Source organism: Musca autumnalis, unplaced genomic scaffold, assembly GCF_047663935.1.
Source record: "Musca autumnalis isolate F117 unplaced genomic scaffold, ASM4766393v1 scaffold_4, whole genome shotgun sequence".
Lineage (NCBI taxonomy): Eukaryota > Metazoa > Arthropoda > Insecta > Diptera > Muscidae > Musca > Musca autumnalis.
This window is the reverse complement of record NW_027411977.1, coordinates 134,314,567-134,337,304: the sequence shown is the minus strand read 5'-3', so window position 1 is coordinate 134,337,304 and position 22,738 is coordinate 134,314,567. Positions and strand designations below refer to the sequence as shown.

At 38.6% G+C, this 22,738-nt stretch overlaps 2 protein-coding genes across 5 annotated transcripts in view; one reads left to right on the top strand and one right to left on the bottom strand.

The window, feature by feature from the left end:
- LOC141402523 (CYFIP-related Rac1 interactor B) overlaps positions 1–2,578 on the bottom strand; it is a 148,355-nt gene extending 145,777 nt beyond the window's left edge. For 2 of the 4 annotated variants that reach the window (XM_073984004.1, XM_073984005.1), the window contains exon 1: positions 2,341–2,561. The gene's annotated coding sequence lies outside the window, so the exon portion shown is untranslated. Of the gene's footprint in view, positions 1–2,280 lie in introns of all 4 variants that reach the window. The other 2 variants (XM_073984003.1, XM_073984002.1) reach the window with 2 other exon arrangements.
- An 8,713-nt stretch (positions 2,579–11,291) lies between these two features.
- On the top strand, positions 11,292–13,142 carry LOC141401867 (ankyrin repeat and MYND domain-containing protein 2). Its single transcript, XM_073982423.1, has 2 exons — positions 11,292–11,647; positions 11,789–13,142. Exons 1-2 carry the CDS (start codon positions 11,444–11,446, stop codon positions 12,791–12,793), a joined length of 1,209 nt encoding a protein of 402 aa, XP_073838524.1. The 5' UTR covers positions 11,292–11,443; the 3' UTR covers positions 12,794–13,142.
- The last annotated feature ends 9,596 nt before the right edge of the window (positions 13,143–22,738 follow it).

Below are 22,738 nucleotides of genomic sequence, written 5' to 3'. Positions count from 1 at the left end.
TCTCATGTTGGGGATTTCAATTAATTATTGAAATATTTACCAAATTGTTGTTGAAATGTTTGCTATAAACAAGGCGATAGAGGCATTTTACAACAATATAATGTTCTGAAGAGTTGTGTATTACATTCCAGAGAATATTTTCCCAAAAGGTAACATTAAGAAGGATTTAACATTTTGGGAGATACGCTGCGAAATATACACAAGTTATAGAATTTTTAGATATATTATAAAATTTGAGGCAATAAATGCAGTTTTTTGAGTTCACTATTCCTCCAAATATTTTCTTCTTGCTCTTATCTACAAGTTTGCTGCAGATGTCAAAACAAGATTCGTATTGGTTTCAGAGATACAGCCCCGATTTGCTTTAAAAATTCGATATTTACCCATGTTTAGATGAGGCCATAAAAACCGAACCCGATCTAAGAAAACAAAACCCAAATATGGTTTTTGGCTATTGGCCCTCTACTTTCATAAAATTCTGGACAGAAGTTGTTTGCACGCGATTGGCTCAAAAATGTTGCACAGTGTAATTATCGTATCAGGTGACAGTTTTTGATGCATATGCTCACATATGGAGTGATAGAATCAATCTTGGGAATGTCTACAACTGTTTCTCCAGGGACGTTAACACTATCTGAAATCCAATGAAGGGAGACTAGTCTAGTGCTACTAAGTGCTACTAAACGTTTCCATCTGTTCCTCATGCACACAGATCCCGTAATTATCGATTCCATCCCACTTGCAAATTGTAGATATAAAACGACTGGATCATAACTCCTAACGCTAAATCTTTGACTCGATAAGCCCGGCCAGATGAGTTTTGTCACACGATATTTAGGTACGTCACACCCGGGCCTAGAGCCGCCTTCAGTATATAGACAATAGTCACCCCAAAACACTACTGTTCCTATTCATCTCCGCTTCTTTTTCACAATATATTTTGGATCCTGTGTCCTCTTCTATTCACTCCTCTCCGGTAGATAGACCTCAGTCATCATAAGGCTCAGGTAGGGTATAATTAAATCAAGTGCCATGAAAAAGACAAGAACATAATTGCAATATTACATAGTGTTGAACATCATGGAAATTGAGAGCATCAACAATGACACAAATCAATAATGGAATTATCGATAAATGGCAATTATGCAAAATCACACACACACTTCCTCATTGGTATAGCTTCTTTGATACTGTTAAGACAAAAAAGAAAAACCTGCAGTGAAAGATAAAAAAGAACACATAAACAATATGGGCGGTGGTAGAAGAAAAACCATAACAGACAATTGTGAACAAAAACATTTACAGATGTTGACCTCAAGGACCCAGTCAAACAGTAACATAAAAGGAGAAATCAAAATAAAGAAACGACAATAACAAAAGACGTTCAACTCTTCTCTCAATGTTCTTTCTGTTTGCATATTGTTTTTCCATACGCTGTTGTTCACATACGTTGCGTGATAAAGTTTCTTTGTGGGGGGTGTGTATGAGTGTGCGCTCATCATGGACCGCTAAATATTGCAGCGGAAACCAAATATAAACAGATCTTGAAATAAATGTTTATACTAACAATTCTATTTTCCATCAACCATAGAATATAAAATTGAGGAGAGGAGGTGGGCCCGAAGTTTTTGGGATTTTCTATAAATTTGTTCCAAGTTTTCCAGATATTTTGTTGTAGTTGTTGTTACACTGAAAGCCGCTTTGTCATGTTTACTCATTGTTATCTTATAGGTGGTGTATTTGTTTGTGCAAAAATAAAAGGCAGAAAAATGCTTATCGGTATCCCATGGATTACTAAAACAACAATAATAAAGTAAGAAACCAAAGAATAATTATAAATGAAAAAGCTTTTGAACGAGCATTTGAATGACTTTTATGGAGTTTGTTGTATGGTGAATTATCAGGGGGCGGGCTGAACCATTTTCAGACCATATGTGCGTTTCCCTGTCGATATTCTAAATGCTGCTATGTAAAATGCAACGCACGTTTTATCGGCTTATGTACCCGAAAGAAGAGATGTCAATATATAATTTGAGTGTGTATGTGTTGTGATGATAATCGAACAAATCCAAACGAAGAGGAAAATGGAGTTGCCTTTTTTCTGTTCAACACACTTGGTCCTACGCAGGGGGCGCAGGGGTACCAAACATCAGCAAGGTTTTGATGTTTTCCAATCATACAGGAAAGAGGGGTGTTACCCTTTTTTCACTTTTCATTATCACACACATTTATATTTCCATGTTATTAAAAGAATTTTGCAATTTATTTAGCACCACCAACCGTTCGCTTATCGCAATTTCTTATTGTTGTTGTGGATTTTTAATCTTTTTTTATTATCACCCTTTGGTTTTGTAAAACTTCTTTCTATTTTGGTTTTTCTTTTTATTTTCCCTTGTTTTAACTATTTGTTTCGGTTTTATTTAGAAAAATTATCATTTGTTATTATTTTCTATATCTTAGAATTTTTGATTCTTTTATTTAACGCGGGTTGGATATAGGCCTCTAATTTTTCACGAACTCTTTTCTCCGACACATACGTTCTGATTTGCCGACTGTGTTGACCAAACTAGGGATACGCAAGTCGACTGATGAATCGATTAGTCGTACTCGACTTTTTGATTGGAAAAGTCTAAAAATCGTAAGCGACTTTATGTTATACCGAAAATCGAATTTTAATGGTTGACAATAGGCGTGTTCGTTTACGGCAATATCTATTTACCAATGACCAAATTTGACGTTTAGTATGATTTGATGTAACACCTTCTTATGCTTGGTTTACATTTACGAAATCCACTCGATTTCAACTGTCAGTTCCATAGCTCAAACGTCAAATGAAATCTCATCTGGATTTCATTTGACGTTTAACCTATGGATTTGACAGTTGAAATCGAGTGGATTTCGTAAATGTAAACCAAGCATTATTCCACCATGATTTTACTCTCCTATGGAACTCGATCTAGAAACGCATATTTTCATAAATTTCTTTCAATGAAATCTCTCTAGTGTGGACCGGGACATACATACATACGTACATTTGTCGGTTGTCTCCCAGCGGTACATCATTTTTTCACAGACAGTCGCGTTAACAAATTTTTGACATTTTTGTAAAAATAAGTGAGATAATTGGTCTGTTCCAGTACTGCAAGAATCTACTAATTTTTACTATTTTTTCCATAACATAAAGGAAAAAATGTTATCGTAGTAAAAAATAACCAGCAAAAAATTTTGGAAGTTGTGCAATTGAAGTTATGATTTCACAACATCTTTCGATGTAGTCCAACAGAATTATTAAAAATGCACTCCGTTCGATACATTTTATAAGCAGTTGCTGTAGAGATCCCTACAGATAAAACTGTTGGTTGATCCCTACACATTTCTTCAAAAGATAAACAAGAGTGTATACATTTCGAAGAATTTGTTATAAGATAATGAAATAACAACTTAAGTTGCGAACATTTTTGCGGTAATTCACGAGACGGAAATTTTTAATGGAGTGGAGTTGGAGTCCATGTCGAAAGCTGAACTAGTGATGGGAAGGCAACATAAAAAAAACTTTAGGATGATGAAGAAAAATCAGCTGCGCTTGGATTAAATGGAGAACGGAGGAAGTAAGCTCAAATGTGATTAAATTCAATGGAAACTTTTTTAATTTGTGTTTATATAATAAAGTTCTTTGTGTTCTTGTTTTACACAAATAATAAATTCATTTTATTTATTCTGTGATATTTCGCAATAGCTTGCATTTTAATTGCATCTTTAGATTGATTAAAAATGCAATCCGAAGAGTGTCTTTAAATTCAATCCAAACGACTACATCAAAAGCTGTGATTTGGATCCAAAATGGAGTGCATCCCAGCTGTGTGCTGTGGAAGCAAAATGGAGTGCATCCTAGCTGCGCGCTTTCTTGTAAAATTCATAAGTGAATTCATAGGAAAAGATGTACTCCAACGTGTAGTGATTCAACTGCATCCGTGGATGCAAACTTTTTGCTGGGATTGTACAACTCTACTGATAAGTTCCCAGCAAAAAGTTTGCATCCGCGGATGCATTTGAATCACTGCAAGTGTACAGTACATTTGCCGTTGTAGTACATCTTTTCCTATGAATTCACTTAAGCTGAAAACAGATACAACGTTTGGTTAAAGTTTTGTGTCGTTTTGGCCGTTTTTACACTGTTGGGCATGATGCCGAAAAATTCAAATTCATTTGAAATATATGCCGACAAACAGATAAACGCTGGACTTAGGTGTCGTCGTCGCCCTGTTGTTGTTTTTTCTCAACGCCCAACGCAAAACTTTAATCAAACGTTGTATCTGTTTTCAGCTTTATGAATTTTACAAGAAAGCGCGCAGCTAGGATGCACTCCATTTTGCTTCCATTATCCATCCAAATCCATTAAGTTCAATCGCATTTGAATTCTCCGGTCGCCAATTAATCCAAGCGCATCTGATTTTGCTTCATCATCGCAAAAGGTTTTTATGTTGCCTTCCAATCACTAGTTCAGCATTCGGCATGGACTCCAACTCCACTCCATTTAAAATTTCCGTCTCGTAAATTACCACAAAAATGTTCGCAACTTTAGTTTGTATTTTTTTATTTTATAACAAATTGTTCGAAATATATTCACACTTGTTTCTCTTTTGAAGAAATTATGTCGGCAGCGACGGGTAAGGATCAACCAACTGTTTTTGTTTTGTAGGGATCTCTAAAGCAACTGCTTATAAAATGCACCGAACGGAGCGCATTTTCCATAACTCTGTTGGACTACATCGAAAGATGTTGTGAAATCATAACTCCATTTGCATAACTTCCAATTTTTTGCTGGGTTATTTTGATATTTCTGCTTGAGTTTTTTTCAATTTCTGCAATTTGTCCGTTCTCGCACTGTTTGAACAAATTTGTACAGGAAATAATTTTTTGACATTTCGCTCTTTTGCTAATTTTACCATTAAAAAGTACAAAAAAATGAAAACTTAACATTGTAACAAAATAATTTAATTTTTTCACCGTGGGGGAGTTTGCCGTTCTCCTACCAGGCGCGTCTTCCCGGGTGGCGGATGGGAAGGGGGTCACTGCAATGTGCGAAAACGAAATCGTCCTAGGGCAACCAAAGACGGGGCCGTTTCCGCACATTGTGGGGACTCTGGGGGTCTTTGGACCCCCCGTGGACCAAAAACTGGATCGGGGTAGTCCCCTTAAATAATTAACTAAACATGGGTAGAAGAAAAAGAAGGACTAAAGTTACGGTGCAGGGAGTTAATAACCCAGTACCGGCGGCAAGTGTTGGTGTGACCACAAGCCATGTGTCGTCGAGATCAAGTGATTGTGATCCGGCTGTTTTAGGTGTGGATGCCTTGGCACCTACAGCTGTACCTGCTACAAGTGCATCAGTTTCTAACCCCAAAGTTGACGACTCGGTTTTTCGTAAGGATCATGATTTGACCAGGGCTGGTGAAAGCCAGTCCAAGGCAGACAGGACTGCAAGTTTGGGCGGGGACGACCCTAGGACGAATCTCAAAAAAACTATCGACGAGAGTTTAGAGAGACAGAGTAGGGAACTCCTCGACCAGCTGGAAAGGCTTGTGCCGGAAGAAACCACTGAGGACATGCTCCCGGAGGAACTGCTGCACAATCTTACTCTGACTGACGATGAGCTGGACACCACGGTGATCCCGGCCAAGTCTACACGGGTAGATTGTTGCAGCCCTGACGAAGGGGGTATAAGCCTGGTGACTCAACCGGAGGCAAGTCGTATTCCGACTGGTCCTGTGTCGGCACATGCCGACAAAAAGCTTGAAAGGCAGGAGGCGACGGAAATGATGTCCGACGACGGGGAATCGGTAGATGACCCGAAAACGGACAGCGGCTCAAAGTTTGCCTCGGCCCGCAAAGCATCGGATGCGAGACACTACAAGCGTGCCGTATCCTATCTCCGCAGGTTTGTAGGGAGAGATGCAAACTTGCATTCGGAGAGGGAGGTCCACCTCATCAAGGGCAAGTTGAAATTTATGAGGAAGTTCGAAAGAATGTACCCTCGTAAATTTCATCGCGAATTCCCGGTGGAGAGGATCTTCCTCCCGGAAGACGTAGTAGAGAAGGCAAAGCCTGCTACCTCCGGTAAATGTGCTGCGCCAAAATCTTCTTCGAAGCCTAACCCGAACCGAGAGGTAAAGAAAAAGGCTATTGAGAGCACCCCTAAGCCAACAGTCACCCCTAGTGGTGATCGAGCGGTAAAGGACTCTGCCTCAAAGCCCGATTCTGCTCCAAAAGGCAAGGGTGACGAAATCGAAGATGCTGGTCTCAACAGGGAGAAGGTTGGACCAGCTAAGGAAATATCGTCTTCGGGTGGGGAGAACAGCGCCACGCAGAGTAAATCTGTGAAGCGTGTGCGCTCCTCTGAGGGTCCGCAGCCTTCAGCCAAGAAGACGATGACTTCTCAGCTGATCGAACCATCAACCTCGTATGCAGCGGCCGCTGAGCGTGTGACCGAGGAGAAGCAACTGAGTACGGAGAAGGTTTCCGCCTCTTCTGGAAAAGTTAAATCCAAGGTACGCGGTCAAAGGCGCAATAAGCCATACGGTAGACCAACTGCTGTGACAGACGATGGCCTGCAAATAGCAATCATCGACAGAGCTGATCCAAACGGAAAAATCAGCGACAGTCACTGGTTGCTATTTGAAACTGGTCTTCGGGCTGCGATAGTTTCTGGACCGGAAGATCCGGAAGACCGTCAGCTTGGCAGCGCCTTCTTGCGTAAGGGTGTCAAGGTCATCAACTGTATGAATGAAAGGTCGCGAGACTTTCTCGTTCAGACAGTGAGTGGTCTTGGTGCTCTGTGGGAAGGAGCTGATCTGGCGGAGGTCTCCCTATCGGACATCCCGTCCAGAAAGGTACTCTCAGCGTGGATTCCCCCACCTACGGTAAGCAAGGAAATCCTGCTGAGAATGCTGAGGTTGCAGAATCCCAATCTTGTTACAACAGGCTGGACTGTTATTAGTCTAGTCCCCTGTAGCGAGTTGGGTGGCTTAGTGGCCAGAGTGGCGGTCGACCCCCCTGGGGAGTTATACTTAAGAGAACGTGAGGGAAAGCTGAATTTCGGTTCAGGATGGGTTCGGTTTCGACTGAGTCCACCTCACGAAAAACAGTAAGGGTAGGGAAGCGGCAAAGGCTGCGCATACTGCAGATTAATCTGCACCATTGCAAGGCCGCTGCCGCTGAACTGCTCTTGTCCCTCACGAACTCTGAAGTAGACATTGTCTTAGTCCAGGAGCCTTATATCTATAAAAATAAGGTTTCTGGACTAAACAATGCCAACTTCGACGTCTTTGCCGCGTCCGAGGGGGACAAGGTAAGGACTTGTATAGTAGGTAAAAAGAGTTTAAATCTAATCTTTCTATCTAATTACAGTAACGGTGACATATGCACGGTCAGGATGGAGCATGGAGAAAGCAAGGCCACGCTGCTGTCATCGATATATATGCCTTTTGAGGCCCCAGACCCACCCAACCAGTGTGTCCGACGTCTGCTTGACGAGATGATGGGTACCTGTAACGTAATCCTGGGTTGCGACGCAAACGCTCACCATTTCCAGTGGGGCAGCAAGGACACCAACAAGAGGGGTGAGTCCATATTCGATTTTATTTTATCTTATAATTTACGGATATGTAATAGGGGTAGTGATCCAACGTTTAAAAATAGGAACAGGGAAGAGGTCATTGACCTAACCCTTTCTAATTTAGATGACTCTGTCCTGAGGAATTGGAGGGTATCTAAAGAATCTTCCTTTTCGGACCATATGCAGATATTCTTTGATGTCTCTCTGGACAGAGGTCGCCAAATTCCTTATAGGAACCCACGAAGGACAAACTGGGACAAATACACGGAACTAACGAACTCGCAACTAACTCCTAATATTAGTACGGAAACAGTTGATGACCTCAATGGAACCGTAAATAATCTCACTGATGTTCTTCTTCGTTGCCATAAGGAGTCCTGTCCACTAACATATCCTGGGAGGAAATCTCAGCCGGTGTGGTGGAGCAAGGAGCTTGGCGAACTTAGGAAAAACACTAGACGACTGTATAACAGGGCGCATGAGACTAAACTCGATATTGATTGGGACTCCTATAAAGTGAGTTTCAATAAATATAAGAGTGAAATCAAGCGGGCAAAGAAAACATCTTGGGTTAACTTCTGTGAGTCGGTAGAAGGAGTTAACGACGCAGCTAGGTTTCGACGACTACTCTCCAAGGACCCCAAATCCATTGGAAGTATCAAGAAACAAGATGGTGCGTGGACAGACTCCGCTACTGAGACTCTTGATCTCCTTGCGGAGACCCACTTCCCAGGCTGCAAGGATGAGGATACTTTCAACAATGAGCGTGACGACTTCCGAGTTCAGGAGCCTTTGGATTTGGTACTCATTGACAGGGTGGTCAACAGAAGTAGAATTAAGTGGGCGGTCAGCACTTTTAAGCCTTACAAGTCTCCTGGGCCGGATGGCATAACGCCGGCGATGCTACAATTTGCATCACCGACCTTATACCAAATCCTGGAGGAGATTTTTAGGGCGTGCTTGACCTTCTCTTTTATACCGGGGCTGTGGAAGGAGGTAAAGGTAACTTACATTCCCAAAGCGGGAAAACCTAGTCACTCTGCACCTAAAGAATACAGACCCATAAGTTTATCATCCTTTCTCCTTAAGACACTCGAAAGACTGATCGACCTGGAGATAAGGAGTCAGGTAGACACCGTCTCTATAAGCAACTCACAGCACGCCTATGTTAAAGGTAAATCTGTTGAGTCTGCCTTGCATGAGGTGGTCGGCTTCATTGAGAAAAACATGGAAGACTCAAACTTTACCTTGGCTGCCTTTCTAGACATAGAAGGAGCTTTTAACAATGCAAAACTTGAGTCCATCAATCTCTCACTGAAGAAAGTTAATGCACCTGAACCCCTAACGTGCTGGATTAATAATATGCTTCAAAGCAGAATTATAAATTCTAGCATTGGGGAGGTAAAAATAAGGAAAACAGTGACTAGAGGCACCCCTCAAGGAGATGTGCTCTCGCCATTACTGTGGCTCCTTGTTATAAACAATATTTTGATAGAGCTGGACAATCAAGGTATCAAAGTTGTTGCTTATGCTGATGACGTGGTACTGCTGATTTCCGGTAAATTTCCGTCAACCATTTCGGAGCTTATGCAAGGAGCACTATCGACTCTATCACGCTGGGCCAAGGCTAATGGTCTTGGGGTTAACCCAACGAAGACGGAACTGGTAATGTTCACAAGAAAGCGTAAGCTCGGCGCCTTTGTTCCACCAACACTGGATGGGGTGCAGCTCCAACTCTCCCCCGAAGCAAAGTACCTTGGCACAATCCTTGACTGTCAATTGCGATGGAATAGGAATGCTGAGGAGCGGGCGAAGAAGGGAATGATTGCACTTTATTCATGTAAGAATTCCATTGGGAAAAGCTGGGGACTAACTCCTTCGATTATACACTGGCTGTATAATACAGTGGTTAGACCCATCCTATCCTATGGTTCTCTCGTTTGGTGGCACTCATTGCGTCAAAAGTCAACATCCACTAAGCTCGATAAGGTACAAAGAGCCGCCGCTACTCTTATTACTGGAGCTACCAGGAGCACGCCACAGGCTGCACTGAACGCAATGCTGAACTTAAGACCACTGAGTATCAGCATTAAGTGTCAGGCAACCAGGAGTGCCCTGCGGCTTCATGAACAGGGTCTTTGGCGGGGTCGTACCTATGGGCATGGGTGTATCCTGAATGAATCAGGTATTTTAGTGAACCATTGTGGCAAAATAAGTGACTATATATCACCAGTCTTGAGATTTGACGATATAGAAGTCATTATACCTAGTAGAGACGACTGGAACCGCAGTAACCCCCCTCTGGGCGGTCTGGCTATATATACAGACGGCTCCAAGATGGAGGAAGGTACCGGTGCCGGTGTCTACTGTGAAAGTCTATCACTTGAACGCACATACAGGCTAGACAGCAACTGTAGTGTGTTCCAGGCTGAAATCTTCGCGATTTGGAAGGCGGCGGAATTGATTAAAAATCTGTATGCAGAAATCTTTGAACCGGTGACTATCTATGTGGATAGTCAAGCGGCTCTTAAAGCCATCAAATCCTGCAACATCAAATCCGACGTCGTCCTCAAGTGTAGAGCAGCTCTGGATGCGCTAACTAACGGCTTTCGGCTATGTTGGGTACCTGGACATCGTGACTACCAGGGTAATGAAAAAGCAGATGAATTAGCTAGACGAGGATCACAGTCCGCTGATCTAGCTATCACTGACTCTATCAAACCACCCATCTGTCACTTTTTCCAAAAAGTCGAAGCGTTCTCTGACGAAAGAGCCAGTGAATTGTGGCACAATGAACCTAGGTGCATTGTGGCAAGATCCATATGGCCGTCTCTGTCAGCCAAAAGAACGAATTCGCTGTTGAACCTGAGCAAAGCGGAAGTGAAGGTAACGACGGGAGTCATCACTGGACACTGCTATGTCAGGGCCTTTACCATTAAATGGGATAGGGATGTTAATGACTACTGCAGACTCTGTGAGGATGAGGAGGAGTCGATCGAACACCTCCTGTGTCGTTGTCCAGCCCTGGCTCGTAGACGACACAGACTAGTGGGTGTTCGTTTTCCGCCGTCTCTAACCTTCTACTCAACTGTGGAACCTACTGTAATCTGCAACATCGTTAAAAATCTAAAGTGGCTGGGACAGCGCAACCTAAACGCGTAACGCTTTGTTTTTTCGATTATTCTGCCTACCTTGTTTCTTATCTGTTTCTTAATTCTTTTAATTCTTTTTATTCCTATTTACTTTACTTTATCTCTCTCCACTTTTCTAAAGGATGATCACAATGGACCGTAGGGTCTCCGAGTGGCGCAGTCACACTTAGTGGCTGCACATCCTCTAACCTAACCTAACAAAATTTTAATAATAAAATTTGGTTTCGCCATCTACTTTGTTTATTGTGATACGTGAAAATTGTTGCAACTTTTGGTACTTTTTCAGGCAAAAACAAGGTTGTATATCATGAGTACTGTGATTTCGATGTTGATTTCGCTGAAATCACAAAATGAGATGATTTCATTTTGTTAGATTTTGCTGATTCCGCGCGAAATCACAAAGCTCCTCCGAAATTACGAAACGATGCCCAATGGAGCAGAATAACATGGTAACCCTAAAATTTTCATTAATTTTGGCAACACGTGTTAAGGCCTTGCCAACCATAAATACACGAATGTTGTTTAAAAGGGAACAGCGGAAATAAAGTTAGTCTAAAAAGAGAATCTGCAAAAGAACATTTTTTGTGTGGTGTAAAAGGATTTGGGAGAAATTTAATCTAGAAAGAAAAAAGAAAACATCTACAGGAATTTGACTCCATTGCAAGCAAATTCAGTCATGGCAGAAAACAAAAAAGTTCAATTGGACGATATACAGAAACAGGTATTTGAGAAAATCGCCAAAAATGATAAGGATGGTTTCAAGCAACTGATAGCCCAAGTAAAGGGAGGAGTTAACTTCATCGATGAGAATGGAATGACACCGCTACAACATGCCTGTTGTAAGGGTAACAAGGAGGCCGTTCAAATACTACTAGATATGGTAAGTATTATTGAGATTTATCGCAAATGTATTAGCGGTTTAAGGGCGCCTTTTTATTTACACTCTGGTCGCTAGCCACGTGCTAGGCGCTCTTTAGTCTGAATAGTGTTGCTTGATATTAATTTGTTGTTTATTTCTTAGGGTGCCGATGTGGACTATAGTCAACATGGAGCCAACTATACACCATTACACTTTGCCGCCTTATCCGGTAATACGGATATCTGTTCAATGTTACTCGATGCTGGCATCAATCCAACTACCCTGAACAGTGTTAATCGTACTGCTTCCCAGATGGCGGCCTTTGTAGGAAATCATGCCTGTGTTGAAACCATAAACAATTATGTTCCAAAATCACTGCTAGAATATTACACGATACCACAGGGCCTCCAGAAAGAACCCTACTTGCCGCCATCAGCACTTGACGCCTTCCACAAATTTGTCATCGAAACAAATTTACATCCTGTTCGCATTGTGTTAAATCTACAAAACTTTGGCCTATTAAAACACCTTAACGGTTTAAAGAAAGCTCTGGAATTGATGTGTGAAAAGGAAATGAAAAAGTCTTGCGACATTAATGAATTGATGGCATTTAAATATCACTATTTGCGTTGGATTGTGTCCGAACTGTTGCGCTGTGAGGAGCAATGCAAGGCCCAACGAAAGGACAAACCTGCAGCAACAGCTGATGAACCCAACAAACATGATTTTGTAGAGATTTTCATTAAGCGAGTACTGAAGGAGAACAAACTGGGCCAACTAGATTATGTGGAGTTTACAATACGCGACTGTGTTCGAGAATTTCCATTCCGGGAATGTACCATCTTTCGCCAGATTGTTGCTCAACTGCCGGCGAAGGATGCTCCTCCCGCTTTGACTATATTGCGTACGGCCATTAATGGTCAACGCGGTTTTGTTGACGACATTTCCTATTGCAGTTCCTGTGGCAATGAAAAGCCCGACAAGAAATGTTCCAAATGCAAAGCAGTGCAATATTGTGATCGTGAGTGTCAACGTTTACATTGGTTTATGCACAAGAAGACCTGTAATCGACCCACGTCAACTACAAACACAACAACAGTACAACCTAAGGGTCCCATCGATGCTGCAGAGTTACGCGAGGAATTGGCCCGTATGACTGCCAGTTAAACCAGATACAACTACGCATAGCCAGGGAAGGTAGCATTTTCCGAAGAGAGAATCTTAAAATGTGTAATTTGATGTGTGCATTTTTCGCTAAACGTAGTCGTCTCCTTTGGAGTCATAAATATTTTTCCATGTGCATAAAATTGATTTTATATTCTTCCAAGCTGATGTTTTACAAGGGATCCCTTGCCCATGTTTTTTTTTTATTATAAAATGCTAGATGTAGTTCGATTACGTATGATACGTTTGAATTCTATGTATTGTATTCGCGCTTTTATGCAGTGTATATTTTACAACCATCAGTTTTTCTCTTTTTTAATAAAAGAAAAATGGACCACTTGTTTTATTAGAATTTCTTGTGTATTAATGTTTTCAGCGGATTTAAACTATCGGGTATGTTCTGAGACACACCTCACCTCTCACTTCACGCTACAAGCATTTTGTTCACCACATTTACTCGAATTTTTTGCGAATTTCTTTTAGCTTAGATTCATTCATTAGGTTATTTTAAAAGAAGAGTTCAAAAAAGACTCGAAAAATAAGCGTAAATAAGGTGAACAAAATGCTTAAGGCGTGAAGTGAGACGTGAAGTGTGTCTCAGAACATACCCGTACGAAATTAATGGGTCGATTCCGTATTGCGACGCGAGTCGTGTCGCGTTGCAATTTTTCTATTACGTACGCTCCGCTACATCACCGATAACTTGTTATCGACGATTATTTTCTATCGCTTTACGTAGTGCATTTTTTAAATTTTGTCACAGAGACGACGCGACATGACTCGCCTCGCAATACGGAATCGACCCATAAATTACCTCTGCGACAACAAAAAAATGACGAGGAAAACTTAGTAGATTATGAAAGTAGAGCAAAAAATATGAGACACGTGTATCGGCGTTTTTAAAGTTTACATCGGAAAGTAACCAAAGTAGGCGGGGCAATTTTCGCCCATTTCTAGTTTTTTCGAAATATTCGATTTAAAACATTATGGAATCCTTGCATTATATAGTGTCTATGGGAACTGTACAGAGGAGGATATGGGCCCTATTTTTATTAAAAATTTTAACCCTCATGCAGTTCATCAAAGGTGTCTTTTTGGTCATTTTTTATTTTCGAAAATCTTTCAAAAACTCCTTTAAAATTTGATCATATCAAATCCAAATATTCTACAAAATTATTTGTCATAAAATTTTACTATAGTTCTCAGAATACACAAAATTTGTAAATCTTATCTAATCGCCAGAAATCTCTAAAAATGAAAAACACGTTTTAGGCTTAAAGTCGGACTTCATCTGAGTTTATTCAAAATTATACCACAAAAAATAATTTTAGAGAGATGACGTCAAAGACAAAAATATTCTTCACTATGCGTCAAAGAAATGTCACCAGAGCAGGAGTTACTCCCATCATTGAATTATTTTAGACCACGAGAAATCGTGCATGTGAGAGCCCATATGACACCTATATTTTCACTGGACCATAGCCGTAAACCTCTCACGTATTTTCAAATACAATATAAGCAACCAATGACCTATCCTAACTTGGTAATTTAAGTTAAAAGTTCTAAAAATACGCAATTCACTACAAATGCTAAAAAGCGCATCACATCTTCTGTATGAATTTATAACAAATTATTCTTTTCACCTAGAACCAAGTTTCATATTACTTTCATATATCAATCAACTGGAAAAATTTGGGAAATATTTTTATTGGTCTGTTCCAGTACTGCAAGAATCTACTAATTTTTACTATTTTTTCCGATAACATAAAGGAAAAAATAGTAGCTCCTTGCAGGTTCTGGAACAGAGCATATGTTTTTTTAGCAAAATTGATACAGATATTTTTTTGATATATAATGTAAATAGACATTTCTTTGGTGAACCATACGAAAAATAATTTTGTCTTTGAAGTCATCTCTCTAAAATTATGTTTTATGGGATAATTTTGAATAAACTCTGATGAATTCTGACTTTAACCCTAAAACTTGTTTTTCATTTTTAGAGATTTCTGGCGATTAGATAAGATTTACAGATTTGGTGTATTCTGAGACCTATAGTAAAATATTATAACGAACAATTGTGGAATATTTGGATTTGATATGATCACATTTTAAAGGAGTTTTTGACAGATTTTCACAAAAAAAGGACCAAAGGGGTCCTTGATGGACCGCATGAGGATTAAAATTTTTATCCAAAATATTGTAAATTTATCAAAGACACTATTTACTTAAATGCAAGGATTCCATAATATCTTGACTCGAATATTTCGAAAAAAAAAACTATAAATGGGCGGAACTTGCCCCGGATTGATTCAATTGGTGTCCAAGGATTATATAACACCATATTAAAACACAATTCAAGTTCTTCTGTATGTAATTTGAGCCTAGAATTCCGAGGAATCTATTAACATCCTGAGATATCCCAGGAAAAATGTGAATTTATCGATACCCAGGAAGATGTGTTATGCACAAGGTCAACTATAAAGCTTTCTAGGATCTCAAAATCTATAATCTGACACTAATATTGTGGCTTTTCTCAAATACCTAAAACCGGAAATAAATCAGCAAAGGTCCGCTTTAACGAGCTATACAAGAAGTTTGGCATTATATAACGGCATTTAACACCCAAAAATTATTTTTTTTTTCTCTAAAATATATCTCGCAGAAACATTCGCCAAAACAATAAAATTTATAAATTTTGCTGGTAATTCCATAAATTGTACGATAATACTCATATTTCCTTGGGGCGTATGTATACTTTTGTAAGTATCATTTTTTGGTTTTTGTAAAATTTACCGTTATTTATATTATGGAATATACTTTTGTTGTATTAAATATTGTTTATTAGTGAGACGAAATAAACCTGTGTACTTGGAATTTCATAAATAGGTATCATTACTTTTTCTAAAACCCGAGATTTATGGGGCGTACGTATACTTATATAAGACTGTGTATATTCTTTCTCATGAGGAATCTCTCAAATTAAACGCTTGCATTTAAATTATAAATGGTGGCAAAATTAAACGGCAAGCGTTTTATTTGAGAGATTCCATCATGAGAAAGAATATATTTATTGAGGCTAAGCGACAAATTATTTTCTAGTTTTAAGTGAATTTCTAAACAAAACATTGAAACTTAATCTTTTAAAATTATTTTTTTAATTGATTTGATTAAAAATCTTGTAAATATTCTATAAAACTAAGCAATGTTCTTGAAGAAATGAACAGTAATGGCAAATTTTGGATGGATATTGCTAAAAATATCTAATCTTAGTTGTTCTATGATAAAATATGTGGTCCTTATTAAAAATAAATACTGCCAGCTCATGAGAATTTAAGCCTGTCTAAGCTTATGGCTGGACATCTCTCGTTTATACGTGTGAAAATGAACACGTTTCCTTCACTAAGTGGCTTAAAATTCATTATAATTTTAGAGCACAATTCTAAAAATCATTTTACAACAATAATTATAGATAATCGCAACAAAAAAATAGTTTTTGAAAGTCGTAATGTTGGCGGACTATAAATGAATTTTTAGGTAAGTAATGAAATGGTGTAATCGTTTCCAAAAACTCCAAAATAAGGACTCTTTTATCTGAAATGTGGCTAGTTTGTTGTAAAAAACTAAAAAAAAACATTAATTATTCATATGCATGAACAAATTGCGAAAAATACCTTAGATCACAGACAGAGCGAATAAGTTTTGTTTAGATCGCATTTCGACATTTAAATTCAGGATTTGTCGTGTGGTTTTCCATAATTATTACAGTGACGTGAATTTCGGAGCCCTTCTCAAATATTCAAAACCTATTTAAACCACGTGTTCATTTTCACACGAATAAATGAGAAATGTCCTGCCATAAGCTTAGACCGACTTAAATTCTCATAAGCTGGCACCATTTATTTTTAATAAGGACCGCATATTTCGTCATAGAACAACTAAGATTAGCTAGTTTTAGAAATATCCATCCACAATGTGCCATTACTGTTCATGTCTTGACCAATATTGTTTAGTTTTATAGAAAATTTACTATATTTTTAATCTATTAAATTTGGGAAAAATGTCGAACGTTAACTTTACTAAATTTTATGTTTCTGAATATCAGAGGATATTCAGAGAGGATATTCAACTACAAAAAAGTAACACTTTACCTAGAAAAATCCTTCAAAAAAAGCGAAAATGTAGTGCCATAGGGGGTTCGAATATGAATTTTGTCTCAACTCTGAACGCCATCTACCTTAAATGATGGAACTAATTTAAATATATCTTTCTTTCAGGTAAATTACTCTTAAATACTCTATGTCCAATAAATTAATGCACTTGTTCCTGCCATATCTGCTATAAATAGCGATTTTACTAATTTTTGAAGGGTGTTCGAATATGAGTTTTGCATACTGTACATACACGACATTTAGTCTCACTAAGTCTGTGTTTAGACGCACAAATTTCTCGGGAAAGTAAATTGAGTTTTTTTGGGAGAGAGCGGAGATGAAAGAGCTCCTCAATACTCTTTCCTACCCCCTATTGCCTAAAAACTGAATTTACTTTCCCGAGAAATTTGTGTGTGTAAACACGGACTAATGGGTACTTTAAACGATATGTGTTTTACATATGATCTGTCTCTTTGGATATATATTTTGTATGGGAGAGGTGACAACTCATATGTAAAAAACATATCGTGTAAAGTACCCATAACGTCTATAATTTGCTTTGTATCCGATTAATAGAAGATAGATCAATCAGAATTCAAATTGTATGCCATTCTCGCGGTAAACTTTTGACGACAAATCAAACCAAGAATTATTTTGATTTGTCGTCAAAAAAATCCCTGTATAATCCCTAAAATTGTTTCCCATCAAGTCCCCAATCTCAAATTTCTTTCCCTATTTCCGAAAAAATATTCCCAATTTGGGGAAAAAGCCCCAATACTGGCATCACTGCCTGGAAGTAATATTACCATATGCGAAGTTATGGCCAATCCGGTTACTCCCTTCGAGAGTTATCGTGCGCCAATTTTAGCGAAAACATTTTGAACTTTAGGAGGGTTGGCGTTTTTTGTTTGGGATGACGACTTCTATTTTGTTTTTCAAAATAGTCAGGCTTAATCCCATAGTCGTTGTTTTAATATTTTATTAAAACAACTTTAATTTATTATTAATTGTAGTATGCAATACCAACAAATTAGTTATGTGTTTTTTCGTCGAGAACCGACGAACGCATAGCAGTGGGAAAGATTTGGTTTTGTTTGCATGTGAAGTTGCTAGAGTTTAGGTAGTGCCAAAGAAATTCTCGATCAGAGTCTTTCTTTGCGCACGTATCTATTTGAGCTAGCAATTGACACTTGGGTATAAAAAGTTTCTTGTTGAAAAACAAGAAACAAGGGAACTGATGAAGATTTGTGGCGAGATCTGAAACTATAGTATTCCCTGCCTTACCCCTTGGTAAACACCGCCAATTTTTCCCAGTAATAAATTAAAGTTGTTTTAATAAAATATTAAAACAACGACTATGGGATTAAGCCTGACTATTTTGAAAAACATTTTGAACTTTTGTAGGGGAGGTATCCGTAGGAGTGGGCCGATATGGCCCATCTTCGAACTTAAACTAGGTTGGTTAGGTTGAAAAGCGGGGTGATGCAAAATCACCAAATGTTCGTGTAGACATACACTTAAGCCATGCGGAGGTCTGTTGTGCGCTCTAATATTGGGTCAGGATGAGGTTGTATATTAGATTATAAGAATTTATTAGCTAAATTCCTGATTATTTTGTTGACGTTAGTTTAGGATCTCTGTCCTATTGACATAGAAAAGAACATAGACATAGAAAAGACTTGTTTCGGGGGTCAAAAATGACCCAGTGCGAAAATAGGTTTAAATAAATATTTTTCGGTATATACTGTTTTATAAGGCAATTTTATGCATTAATTAGAGGTGGCCCATGTATATTTCGTGGATTTTAAGAATTTTCTAAAAAAAAATTAAGGGTACAATGTTGTATTAAATGGTATGTTTAATAATTCTATAATAAATTTGTTAAATAATTATCATAGACTGAACAATCCAAAATTTATATTGAAAATGTCATTCCCGTGATCCGTTTGTCATATAAGTATACCCATGCTAATGACCGCCACGGTAATGACGGAAACGCCTGTTAGACTATGAACTTAAGCATAGTACACACGGTCCAACAAAACTGACAGTCAACGTACTTTTACGGCAATTTTCTGGCAAATAAAAACTTTTTGTTAGCTAAAAATGATTGAAATACAACATTTAAGGTATAATTTAGTGATTAGGAAAGTAATTATTCAGTTAGACTTTGATATTGTTACGAATGTAACTTATAGATTTAAGTTAGTTTAGTTTAATTTCCGTTAATTTAAAAATTTGAATTGTAACGTAAAGTTTTTATTACGCAGTTACTTTATTTAAGCAACAACAACTACCATGTAGAACTCTCTTCATTATTCTAGATGTTACTTTACCTTTCATTAATGTGCTTTTATTTTGTTTTGCCATAATCATGTAATTATCGTTTAGTTTGTTACATCTTTATTTGTTGCATTTGTTTGTTGTTGTAATTACGTCATTACTGTGTTTGTCCACTGTATTGCTCTTTCCCAATGTATGTGAGTCTGGTTGTTCGCTTAGTGCGAATGTGCGTTCGTTGTACAGATTCGAGGTGTTGCCATATGTTCTAGATATTTCTCGAACAGGGAGACTTTGGGATATAAATACAGGGGAACTGGCAATGACGAGTGAGTTGTGTTTTAAGCGTTGAACTGAACAGATCGGTTAAAGAATAGCTGCGTGCTAACTAGAGACTTGCTGTGTGCTTAGTAACACTGTGCAACAAAATTGAATTTTTTTCAAAATGATGGGAAAAACCGAGTACATTATGAAAGAAGAGCTAAAAATATGAGACACGTGTATCGGCGTTTTTAAAGTTTACGTCGGAAAGTAACCAAAATAGGCGGGGCAAATTCCGCCCATTTTTAAATTTTTTGAAATATTCGAGTTTAGATATCTTGGAATCCTTGCATTTCAGGTATATAGTGTCTTTGGCAACTTTACTAAGGAGGGTGTGGGAAATATTTTTGTTAAAAATTTTAACCCTCATGCGGCTTAACAAAGGGGTCTTTTTTGTCCTTTTTTCGAAAATATTTCAAAAACTGATTAAAAATGTGATCGTATCAAATCCGAATATTCTACAAAATTGTTCGCCATAAAATTTTACTATAGGTCTCAGAATACACCAAATCTGTAACTCTTGTCTAATCGCCAGGAATCTCTAAAAATGAAAAACACGTTTTAGGGTTAAAGTCGGACTTCATCTGAGTTTATTCAAAATTGTCCCACAAAACATAATTTTAGAGAGATGATGTCAGAGACAAAAGTATTCTTCGTCAATTTTCGCCATAGGTCATCAAAGAAATGAAATGTCTATTTACATTCTATAGCATGAAAATATCAGTATCAATTTTGCTGAAAAAACATGAATATATTTCCCAATTTTTTTGATGGAAATTTATTCCTTGTTTTTTTCAAATTGATACATGGAAGTAATATAAACCTTGGTTATAGGTGAAAAGTGTCAAATGATGAAAAATTCTACACAAAATTTCACTATGAGTTTCAGAATAAACCATAAATCTATGTACACTATTTCATTAAAAAAATTAGATTACAAATTTATATATATTAGGATGAAATTATATGTTTTAATTTTGGACTGTTAATTTTACATAATTCCATACTGGATCAAAATCTAGCAAAATCCTTTACTTTTTGGGAATATTGTTAAAGAAAGAAATGTTCCAAATGAAATTTCATTATGAGTCTCTGAATAAAAGAAATCTGTAACCATAACATATAACATTCTTAGCAGCCCTTGTTTTTGATATATAGGTTTTAGGGCAATATTTTCCAATTTTCATACAGATTGTCGTTGTGATTGAAAAATATTGTTACGGAATTAGGTTTAACTAATCTCCGTGTAGACGTTGTTTTATTCCCCGATACGATTTGTACCAAATAAAACAGGGTTCGTTTTAGATTACGTTTCTACAATGCTTTATTTACTTTATTACACTTATTCAGAACCGACTTTAATTACAAAGCACACAGCAAGTCTCTAGTTAGCACGCAGCTCTTATTTAACCGATCTGTTCAGTTCAACGCTTAAAACACAACTACTCAATGTTGCCATTCGTAACTCTATTTATACCCAAAATCTCCTTGGTCTAGAAATATCCAGAACATATGGCAACCTCTCGAATCTGTGCAGCACATTCGCACTAAGCGAACAACCATACTCACATACATACAAGTAGACAAGCACAGTAATGACGTAATTACAACAACAAACATCTACACGAAATACAAGAAGTAGGAACTAAACGATAATTACATTATTATGGCAAAACAAACAAAAGAACATTAACAAAAGGTAATGTAACGACTAGAATGATGAAGAGAGTTCTACATGGTAGTTGTTGTTGCTTAAATAAAGTAACTGCGTAATACAAACTTTACGTTATAATTCAAATTTTTAAATTAACGGAAATAAAACTAAACTAACATAAACCTATCAGTTACATTCGTAACATTGCCTCCCGCTTAAGCCTGTTCGTCCCGAATAGGCACAGTTCCCTCTCGGTGGTATGGGCATTGGTAACACTGCCTCCCGCTTAAGCCTGCTCCTCTTGACTAGACGCAGTTCTCGTTCCGTAGTGGCGGCAACCGATTTAGATGTACCCTCTACTGCGTCAGCTTTGGTCTTTTGCTCTTCTGGACGACGTTGCCTTCTCTCCAGGAATCGTGACGTTATACCTTCTTTCTTTGTGGTCACCTTCCTAAGTGCCACCTGGTCTTCATCAGACTTGTCCTTCCTTGTTGTACGGCCGCTTTTCGATGGACCTTTCCTCGACGTACATCTTCGCTTTCTCGTCGTCGTTGCTGGACTTTTCCGCTTTCCTACGGGCCAATAGTCGGCGGCTTCCACCTTCAGCGTACGGACATCGACAGCGATCTCGCCGGATTCTGCCTTTGGGCGATGTTTGCTTTTCTCGGTGTAGCCCACATTTATCGGTATTTCCACATTGGACCAAGTCATCACACGGTGCTTTATGTCCAGGTTGATATCGAAGGCAATCATAAAGTCTACACCAAGTATAACTTCGTCCACAATATCGGCCACTATAAAATCGAAATTTACCGATTTTCTACCCATGCTCAGCCTTTGGTAGGCCTTTCCATGTACTGTTGCAGTCTCGCCTGTGGCCGTCCGCAATTTGACTCCATTTAACGGCAATACCTTCCCTTTTACCAAATCCGGTCTAATAATGGACTTTGCTGCACCGGTGTCCAATGTCAAGTTACGCAAAACACCATTGATGAAGCCTTTAACCGTTAGGTTGTGATTCTTCTGTTGGACTATGGCTATAGAGATGGTGGGACCATCGTTTTCTTCATCTGCCAGCGGCGCCTCGTGATTGACGGAATCCACTTTTGTTGATTCACCTGATGTCTCTCTTTCCAGATTCTTGGCCACCAGTTGGTCGTCGCTTTTTGAAGGCGGTGAGGTGGATCTGGGCCTTGCTTGTCTCAATCTGCATTCTCGGGCCAAGTGTCCAGTTTTCCGACAGTTGTAGCAAGTCTTTCTCGTTCTAGGAGCCCCTCGTTTCACATGCACTAGTGCATCCTTTAGCGGATCGACAACGGTCTGGGAATTGTTGTCCTCAACTTGCAGCCTCCTCACGTTGTAAGCTTTAGGTTTCACCAGCATCCTCGCGGTTTCTTGGGCCAGGGCAAATGACACGGTTTCTGCAAATGTTCCTATCGGTGCCGCATACGTCGCAAATTTTATCTCTGGATCACGAATACCACTTGCAAATGTCTCAATCTTTATGCGGTCCACCAATGGATGTGTCTCTCCTGGGTATGCCAA